The sequence below is a fragment of the Bacillus rossius genome, chromosome 6 (genome assembly GCF_032445375.1).
Source record: "Bacillus rossius redtenbacheri isolate Brsri chromosome 6, Brsri_v3, whole genome shotgun sequence".
NCBI classification, from domain to species: Eukaryota; Metazoa; Arthropoda; class Insecta; order Phasmatodea; family Bacillidae; genus Bacillus; species Bacillus rossius.
In genome coordinates, this window is record NC_086334.1 from 14,646,059 (window position 1) to 14,655,949 (window position 9,891).

The window sequence follows — 9,891 nt, forward strand, 5'->3', positions numbered from 1 at the left end:
AATCGCAGTCATATGGCATGATGCTGAAATCCTTGTGTTGCACATGGGTTGTATTTGTAACGCTGAACTTAGTTTCCTGCTGGTAAATATAGTGGTTTATTATTATAATAAAGACTGCAGGCTTTCATGGCCATTGTCTGGAATTGCAGCCGCGTTCATGGCGAATATATTACTGACGTTTCAGTTGACGTCACCATCGAAAAGGTCCCTACCCCCTTGAGTCGTCAGCATCTTCCCAATGTCAAGGCAGTACTAGAGAGTAGGTATAAAATAAACAAACAACTGGAGTTTGTAAAATAATGTTTTACTGTAAAATTTTAGAAACAAGAGCCAAATCTAGGTATTACCGTCATCTCATCATTCTTTGAATTAGGCAAACCTATCAAAAAAACATTTCATTGTATTAGCATGTATTTTTTCAGCTAAATCATTGGCATTTTCATTTCTTGCACCAGCTAGAGCTTCCAGAACCTGCCTGCAATTAAAAAGATCATTATCAGTAATATACACAGCCTGGACATAAAAATATTGAGTCTTTCAGCACTCACCTGTGATGTATAAACATCTTTAACCTTGGTAACAAGCAATTCATGTGTTCTCATGTTTAATATAATTTTATAATATAAAACTCGGGCACACAATTTAAAGTAGAATTATTAAAAATAATGGCAAGCATGATAAATATACGAAAAGTATTCATTTTACAGGAAAAATAAAAAAATTTCTCGCTTAAAAAACCTAAATCACTGATGGCGAAGCAATGATATGCGATAAAATAATTTGGGCATGCAAATAATTAAAGAATCTATAAACTTGACCAAAAAATTTTTTTTTGTTCATATTTGACATGTGACCTTTGTATCAGTGTCAGAACGGTAACAGATAGCTTGATATCTCATGCTTCTGACTGAAGTGAGCAATGGACAGATTGACGAAGCGCAAGGGTGGGGAGGAGGGCGCATGCATCTCATTTGTCTTTGTTTGTACGTTGTCGATTGCAATTACATTTTTCAACAGTTTACAACGTTAAATCGTATCCTTTGGCATGGCTAATTTACCAAAAAAAAAAAAAAAAAAAAAAGTGCAAGCCAAGTGTCGAAGAGACTTTCAGTTTTATGGACAGTTTATGGCACAATTATAAAGGTGGTAAATCAGTCTGTGTTCTAGAACAGTTCAGTTCTCATTCTGCTAAAAGTAACGAAACACAAACTTAATATGAAATATTTAGCATCTAATTTGCAACAGCATAAATCACACTAATCTTCTCTTTTAGTTAAATAAATAGAAAATAGTAAATATTTTGAGATTGCTGTACAAATTTTAAGTTACAAATGAGTTTTTAAGTTAGTAGCATTAAGTTTTATTTTTATCCATTATTATTACTAAGGGAAGATACTTTGATGGCACATCATAGCCACATTACTATTTTTTTCATAAAAAAAAAAAAATGGCACGTTTACCAATAAAGGCTTCCCATCCCTGACATAATTCTTTAATTACTGGTGAGCTTGAATTTGAATTATTTTGTCACATGCCACCACTGGCATGCATTACACAATGTAAATTTAACAGGTTGAAAGTCCAATGCAACTGCATGGAAAAACTGCTATAGCCACAAGCCGAAGTCGTCAAGATAGCGGATCCACATGTGGCAGCAAGCACCCAACTTTCGCAAACATTGAGGAATGCACTAAGCATATTGATGATCCAAAGTAAACTTTATGGTAGTGAAACTATCCTGCACTACATTTTGTAAACTTGAATAGACAAAACAAGATTGTATAATTGCAACTTTAAAAATACCTATAATTTATTAGCTAGGAAAATTGTATTGGAACAAACATAACATCAAAGACATTCAAAATTTTAATGGTTCTCTAAAGCATTACGAACACTGCAATGTTTTAAGTATTTTTGAAATGAAAAGTTGCAGACCAGTAGATCATTAAAACAAAATTTTACCTGAAATATTTTAAAACACACATTATATCACTAAGTATATGTATATTTGTTTATGCTTGATCTACAGATATCAGTCCGTAAATGAATACTTCCTAGAAACAAACACAAACATAAACCTTAAGCTAATTCAACGTGGCTTTGAATATATGTAGACTAACAAATTTCCTGACTCTCTACAGTATGACCAATGCTGCACAATCTCTGCATTTCAATGTTGACTGAGGATTCTCAAAATTGTACTACATATTTTTTTATAACAAATTATTAAAGGATAATTGCACTATTATAATATTATAAAGTTAAATTTGGCACAACAATACGCTTAGTACATCCCACAATGAACTAGAAAGTTAATATATATTGATGTATCACATCATCTTTACAAGATTTCTGAGTCTTCTTCAGATGGCAGCACTGTGTTTACACATTTCAGTTCGAACGGACTTCAGTTTTATTTACGAAATTACTTCTACCAAATGTATACAGAGTTAAAATGTTTACACATCAAAAATTTTTTTTGGGGTGGATGGGATCCCGAAACTCAGGATAAAAGTTGGGAAAGAGACCATTCTCGGACTATGGGAATTTTTTTTCTCCTCGGGATAACACTTCAGAAAAACTAATTTTTTAAATAAAATTTCTGGCAAACTAATTTTTATATTATAAAAACATTATATGCTTAACGTTTTCGTCACAATCTACATAACGTAACATACCACAACTTTGCATATGTATTGACCAGACAAAGCACAAAGATATCACAAAAAAGCGCACCTATCTGTGAAATGTAATTCAACCCTTGTGCATAAATGCTGTTAAAAATAAAACCTGCAACTAACGTAATCAATGTGTAAAAAATTATTTTTAATCTATTTTTAGTTTTGACGAACGGAAACATCTTTACCACATCGTCAGGTTGTGTTTGAAAAGAACTTCACAAGAGCAATAATGAACAATGTACATAACACATCACATTCGAAACAACACAGAACTCAGTTTTTAACAAAAAAAACAAAGGTGGCAGAAGATCTTGATTTCAAATATTTACGTCATTAATATATATCAAACAAACCCCCCCCCCCCCTCCTTACCAGAAACATCGAAGCAGTTTTAAGTTTTTGCAGTTAATCATCATGCATGATCAAAAGTAAATTACAGGAAATGTGTAGGGAATAAAATGTTTGTGTTTATTTACATTGTGTGTTATTTTTTTCCTTATGTAGCAATATTTTTTTGTGAAATTGAAATCATTTGGACTACTAATGGTTTATGGGATGGATGAGATGATTTTGAGAGAAATATTAATGGTAAATATATAAAGTAAAACCTTTTTGTTGCGACCCCATTTATTGCGACCACCTCTCTATTACAACCCAATTTTGAGGAACTGTGAAATAATTGCCGAAAATCCAAAGAAAATCGGACAGAAAACAAGTTTCTTGTGGTGAGTAGCGTGTTACTGCATTTATCTTGCCCAGTGCTGTACTGCCGTAGGCACAGCGCATATCTAAAAATAGATACCACTTCCTGTCGACCGCTGTCAGCGCTTAACAACCCCCATTCCACGTCCCTTTGCCGGCAGAATGCAGACAAAGGTTTTTGTGGCAACGTGTTTACGTTTAGCTTTTTGCGAGTGTCTAGTATGGTACACAGTTAAGGCAAAGCTACCTGCTGGATTTCTTTTGGTTTTGATTACTATCGCACTATCGGTTGACAATACACAGCGACCGACTGGATACACGCCCGCCTCGACTTGTTTTAACTGTCGCAGCGATGTTTATTTTGACACCTCAAGCAATTTTCTTTTCCCGTGTGTTGACAGAAAAAGGTCACTTCACCCAGCATAAAAAAAAGACTACGCCACTTATTCCCCACGCAGGAAACACACTGGCTGCCGTCTGTCTCCCCCGCATTTATCTTTCTTCTAACATTCCACGTCTCACCTCTCGTGCGAGCAATAACGAAGCGACCACACATTGGGCCGTTTTATGCTTTGTTTGGTGACAGCAGCTTGATTTAATTCGGTATATTCCTTTTCATAGGACCCTTGCTATTAAAATACATTTATATTTAAGTTTGAAAGCTTGTATATTCCTTGCCAGAGATGACTGAGCTCGAACTTGGTGTGAAAAGTGACATATTTTCACCCCTCCCTCACCGCTTTAGTACCCCATTCATAATAGCCCAATTTTATGGGAGAAGGGAGGGTGAAATGAGCATTTCCTCACTGAAGGTTTTTCAAAGGAAGGGAAGTTGGGGTTATATAAGGGAGGACACTAGATGGTTTGTGTGTCTGGGAGGGATGAGCTAGCCTTGAAGGATGTTAAGGAGGGGAGGGAGGGGTGAGCTTATGCATCATGAAGCCGCTGCCGCCTGCCAGCCGGGCGAGCTTCGTGTGCGCCCACTTGCGTTGCAGAACCAACCGCTGCCATATTTTTAAAAGAAATGTCCCATTATTTTTTTGTTATTCTTACATGAACATTATTGGAAGTATTAAAGCCGACACAAAAATATACTGTGTGTTAAAATTAACAGATTTTAATGATCTTTAATTTTTTTTTTAAATTTATTTTCTGATTTTCACATTTTGGTCAAAATGTCCAATTTTTTGACGGTTCCCGAGAATGTATTCGTAAAATCACTGCTTCGTTAAATCCGGGGTTCGTGACATCGGGGTTATAGTGTATTTAACTACGGCAAACAGAAAACGTACATGTAAACTAACCAGTAAAAATAAACTTGAAGGTTGAAGTGGGTTTAAAGCAAAGCCGTCTAGCATTGTGAGTGACAGCATCCTGCCATTGTACGGCTGATTTCTTAGCGAGTAGCGGTTTGGGAAAGGCAGGAGGGGTGGGGATTGAAATCAACTGAAAATTTCGGAAAACATCTATTACGACCCCCCCTCTATTGCGACCCTATTCCTGGGAACCATGAGGGGTCATTTCAGAGAGGTTTGACAGTATATATATATTTTTTTCTGTATACAAAGATGTGACAGAATTGAAATGCTGTTGCTCACGATCCCAACCCCGAAAAGCCAATATCTTTCCTGACCGAATCCCGTCCCGAAGTAAAAATGCCATTCCCATCCACCTCTAAAATTTTTTTTGAAAATAAATAAGAAAACCTGGTTACTTACACTATTTGACATGGTTCATTCCGACCTTTTATCAAGCTGGACGCCTGCCACTTTTCCTTTTTGACTGCATTAAATGTTGTCTTGACAAAGTTAAAACCTGCATGCGTTGGTCGTATCTCGCACCACGGGCAGTCAGTTTCCAGCATCAGACGGTCAGCTGGTATACTTGCAGCCACTTCTAGGTTCTCTGGCGTCCTCAGGGAACTGTCAACCAAAGGTTTACACTGTACCAAGAACACATCACGATCACTTTTTAATTCGTAATCCAGCTATGAATTCCTAATTAACATATTAAATTTGTGTATTGCATAACCTGCAACCGTTTACTCTGTTTATTTTTTTTATAATATTAAAATAATTATTTACTATAAAAAAGTTAAATTACAAAAACAATACTAAAAAAAGTCCAACAATGTTTGACTACCAACCATCCATTGATTCCTATGTAGTATCCCAGGTCCAGAATAGAAGCAGCAGCATTTTTCGAGCCATCGAACGAATGCACTACTCCTCCACAGAGACGGTCTCTATTCCTGGATAATATTTCCACAAAATCATCTGCAGCATTCCGGCAGTGCAGAAACAACGGCAGCTTCAGCGCCTCGCTTATGTCCAGCTGCAGTTCAAAATATCTAAGTTACACCACATGCCAAAACATTTGTGTTATCAACTAACTAAAGTGACGTAATAAATTCTCAAGGTGGAGGGATGAAATTACTTTTTCTGGACGTCTTTCGGACAGAACTGCAGCCTGTCGTAGTCGAGTCCGCACTCCCCCACTGCCACCACCTTGCCCCGCCCTTCTGTCGCAACTTGCTTCAGAGCCTCCAGGTAGGCAGACGGCTCGTCTGCTTCAAACTCCTGGCACCTGGTTGGGTGGCAACCAACCGTGGCGTACAACCTGTCTGCACGCCCATACACACCGACACACTAGCTAATACTGGAACTCAACACAAGGCTAAACATTAGGCTTGCTTCTCTCTCTCTATTTGAAAATTTCTGAGGGTAGATAGAGCACTATTTCTAGTGTTGATTTCCATGGCAAAAAAAGGGCATAAAAACAGACATACAATAAAACTGATGAACTATAGCTTGTTTAACTGTTAGTTTCTGTTATCCATCGTCATCCACATTACTACTATTATATATATTGAAGTTAATACTGATCTTTTGAAAACTGAAATACGATATCTATGTGTTATTTACTCTTACAGAATTTTCATTTGATTTGTGTCCCAAGCCTGCAGTGAAATAACGTTACTGGAAAAACTTATTCACAGACTTCCGTTATCTGTCTATTCAGTTATTCGTTACATCCATGGTCTACACCAGCGGTTCCCAAACGGTGTTCTGCGGAACCATGGGGTTTCATGAGTCAGGGCGAATGTCATATAGAGCGGGCACAATTATTGTCAAAGAAATTTCTTTAAAGGAGTTGGGGTTCCACCAAAAGAAAAGTCGATCGTAGGGTTCCCTGGCCGAAAAACATTGGAAACCGCTGGTCTAGACGGTGATAGTCAATCATACCAAATGATTGCCAGATACTGATGCGTTTGAAAATGATCAAATATGTAGAGGCAGTACAAGTATTGGTATGTTAATCAACACTAATATAAATAATACAGAAAAGTTGCGCTTATTTGGATCCCGCTAATACAGACACCAGCTAATCTGGAAGGTATTTTAATTTTTCATTTTTACTGTACAACCAATAAATTTTGAATTTTAATCTCACAGATGTTTTGTTTTGACAAGATTTACATATACAGTAGTATTAAAACTAAAATTAGCCTGTAGGAAAATTGTATTTAAAATAAAATAAAAAAAGTAAATACTCTTTTGTATAGTTTTACCCATTAAAACATGTTATTACTTGCATTTTAAGACAAATTTAATTTAATCCGTACTTTCTGTGATTCAGACATGGTTTGGTCCCGTCCATTCCGGATTAGCAGGAGACTACTGCAATGTGAAATAATGGATTATGCTGCAAAGACGGGTCGAAGAGCGACTGAGGCATGATGGAAGAAGAGGACATGTCCTGTGCTGTGCATATCATGGCATGACTTACAAGAATTCCTCTACGTTCCAAGTTAGTCTTGACCACCCATAACCTTTCCCTTGCGAGAATGTCAAAGCAAAGCAATGGTATTTGCCCCATTCAACTAGGATTTCAGTGCCGAGTTTTTTTTTATAGTAAATGTCTGTAAAAGGCATTGATGCATTTTGGAACGCTAACAAGTGGTTAAGCAGAAAGTTTTTTTTAATTGTTTGTAAAAATTCAGGATAAGTTTTATATACATACACACATACATATACGGTTGAAATTACTGTTTATTTTAATGTAATATTTAGCTGATAAACCTGAAATTTAAAATAGTAGGTTACTATAGTAATGCTGTATTTCATTGTCCTTAATTTTCATTTTGTAAAAATCTAATAAAAAGTGCAAATATCATGATGTGCATTATTTTTGCCAAGCTGTTAAGTACGATTTACCTGCTTGTATTTTCACTACGCTTAAGGCTGAATTGTATGCCTATCAATAAAAAGTTAAAGTGAATAAAAATAACTTTCAGAACATTCCATAAAATTATTTCAACTCGTCTCCACATTTACTCTCTGCGCTAAATTTTGTTTAGGGAACATTCAGTGAGGTTGAGAACAGCGGGTTAAGTAACATGTGTAATTGGCAAAAAATGAGTGAAATAAGTGCTGCTTCCCGCTGGATATTCACATTAAGGCCTGGCTTTGGCTACGTATATCCACTCATTACATTCCAAAGCTCCATTAGCGACTCATCACCTTCAATGACCTCTGTGTTGACAAGATGTTAAGCTCATTCCACTTCCATTCGACACACGCACAACACACCATCTGTGCCAGCCGTGGAGACTGCCGCCTTGCTGTCGTCCAGACTGCCGCCTGTGACAATGATCCTCTGCACGCCCACGTCCCATGCTCGACCCAGCACCTGCACCAAGTCCGCGGCGTGCTTCCGTGTGCCGTGGTACAGGCCTTGGTACATTGGGTCCGTCAGGTTTGCCGCAATGTCTGCGACAAACGGACAGTGATTTTTAATGTCTGTACGTTACGGAGGAGGCCCAAGACTCTTTTCTACCTTGGTTGGTTTTCCATTTCAAGTAAATATTGAACAGTCTTTTTTGAAAACAGTCACGGCTACACCATATTCCTAAGGAACTCTGGAGAACCATAGAAGCCAGATGCAGCTAGTATCACGTAACATTTCTGCTAAACTACTTAAGTATCGCAATGCCGTTTCACACAAAGATTAGGAAGGAGCTAAGAATATTAAAAAAAAAAAGTCATTTTCTCGCGTTGCTGCTTTTCCGTAAATAAAAAAATAAAACTTGGAAAATACCAAATTTTGAACACTAAAGACATTCTTGTATTTACCCTGTAAACGGAGTTTCTTAATTCCTACTGGTTTTTGATAAATTACTGTTTGTAGGTCACATTACATAGCCTACGCAGTGAACCAGCCGTCACCAAGTTGTGCTTTAAATATTTAAAATTTAGCTGCGTACATTTACACAGTATGAAAGACAATCAAAAACAATTATTTTGACGCTCTATATTTACAGCGCTGTGATGACTATCTTAGAAATCAGTAGATTAGGAAATCGGACATCGCAATTGTACACTAGGCTGTTTTCCGTGTGACAATGTGACATTCATGTGAGGATGAGGAGAGACAATGTCAACAGGTTTTTATTATTGTAGATGGGCCTTTATGACATGTATAGTTTTGATTTGCATATTGTAACACAAATAATAACTGAAAAAAAATTAGACTCCCAACTGTGCATCCAAACCCAAGCATCAGCGCTTATCAGGGTTTTATTTTAGCAGTATGGAGGCGCAATAACACGTAACCTGTCCTATAAAAGAAATTATTGCATGTATCAAACGTAATAATTCCTTTTAAACGTCAGGTTACATGTTATTGCATGCAAAAATCGACGCCTCCATATTGCTAAAAGAAAAATATCCCTACCAAGGATTGACGTTTGGGTTTGGATGCACAGTAGGGAGATACATAATTTTTTTTTAAATTTAATATTTATGTTACAATTTCGAAATAAAAAATGTACACGTTCTTATGTATGGAAAACTACAGGATCAACAGTGCAATTAAAGCACAACATGGTGATAGCCGCTTCTCTGCTTAGGTTATGAATGTGATATACAGACGAAAATTTCTTAGAAACCAGTTGGAATTATGAAAACCTGTTTACAGAGAGAAAAGAGGAACATATTAAGTGTTCGAAAAAAAGTATTTTCCGAATTTTATTATGTTATTAACGGAAAAGCAGCGATGACAGAAACTTACCGTTTACTTAAACAAAAAAAGAAACCTGCACTTTATTTACAATTACCTATCTTCAAATACTTGCACCAAAAATTCAACAGTATTTACTACGATGTCATTAAATGTTACGTAGTACATACAAGGTATAGCGTTCTTTGTATTTAGTTAGTACAAAGGCCAGCTAATTAAATTAATTGCATACGTCTGTTATTGTTTCGTACCTATGAATTTACGATTCATTTTTAATAACTGTGTTAGTTTTACAGTTAAATATCAACCACCACAAAATAACCTAACACCTTTAGTTGCATCAAAACATTGACTAAAACATAAACAATTGAAAAAAACAATTTCAGACCATAGATAAATATACGCTCATATCGTGAATAACACACTTAATGACAATGGCACTGCAACGTCGGCATACATGTTAAGAACGTGGAACCTTTTTCATTAA

General features: G+C 36.4%; 1 protein-coding gene across 2 annotated transcripts; it reads right to left on the reverse strand.

Moving 5' to 3' along the window:
* Window positions 1–283: 283 nt before the first annotated feature.
* LOC134532687 (deoxyribonuclease TATDN1) lies at window positions 284–9,795 on the reverse strand. Of its 2 annotated transcripts, XM_063369391.1 has the most exons (6): window positions 9,656–9,795; window positions 7,976–8,155; window positions 5,820–6,006; window positions 5,530–5,733; window positions 5,102–5,305; window positions 284–475 (listed from the first exon to the last, which is right to left on the reverse strand). In XM_063369391.1, the coding sequence occupies exons 1-6, from the start codon at window positions 9,672–9,674 to the stop codon at window positions 370–372; spliced, it is 900 nt and encodes a 299-aa protein (XP_063225461.1). In that variant the 5' UTR covers window positions 9,675–9,795; the 3' UTR covers window positions 284–369. The 2 variants fall into 2 exon arrangements, with proteins under 2 accessions (XP_063225461.1, XP_063225462.1); XM_063369392.1 differs by lacking the exon at window positions 9,656–9,795 and having other exon boundaries at window positions 5,820–5,969; window positions 7,976–8,154.
* Between the last annotated feature and the right edge of the window lie 96 nt (window positions 9,796–9,891).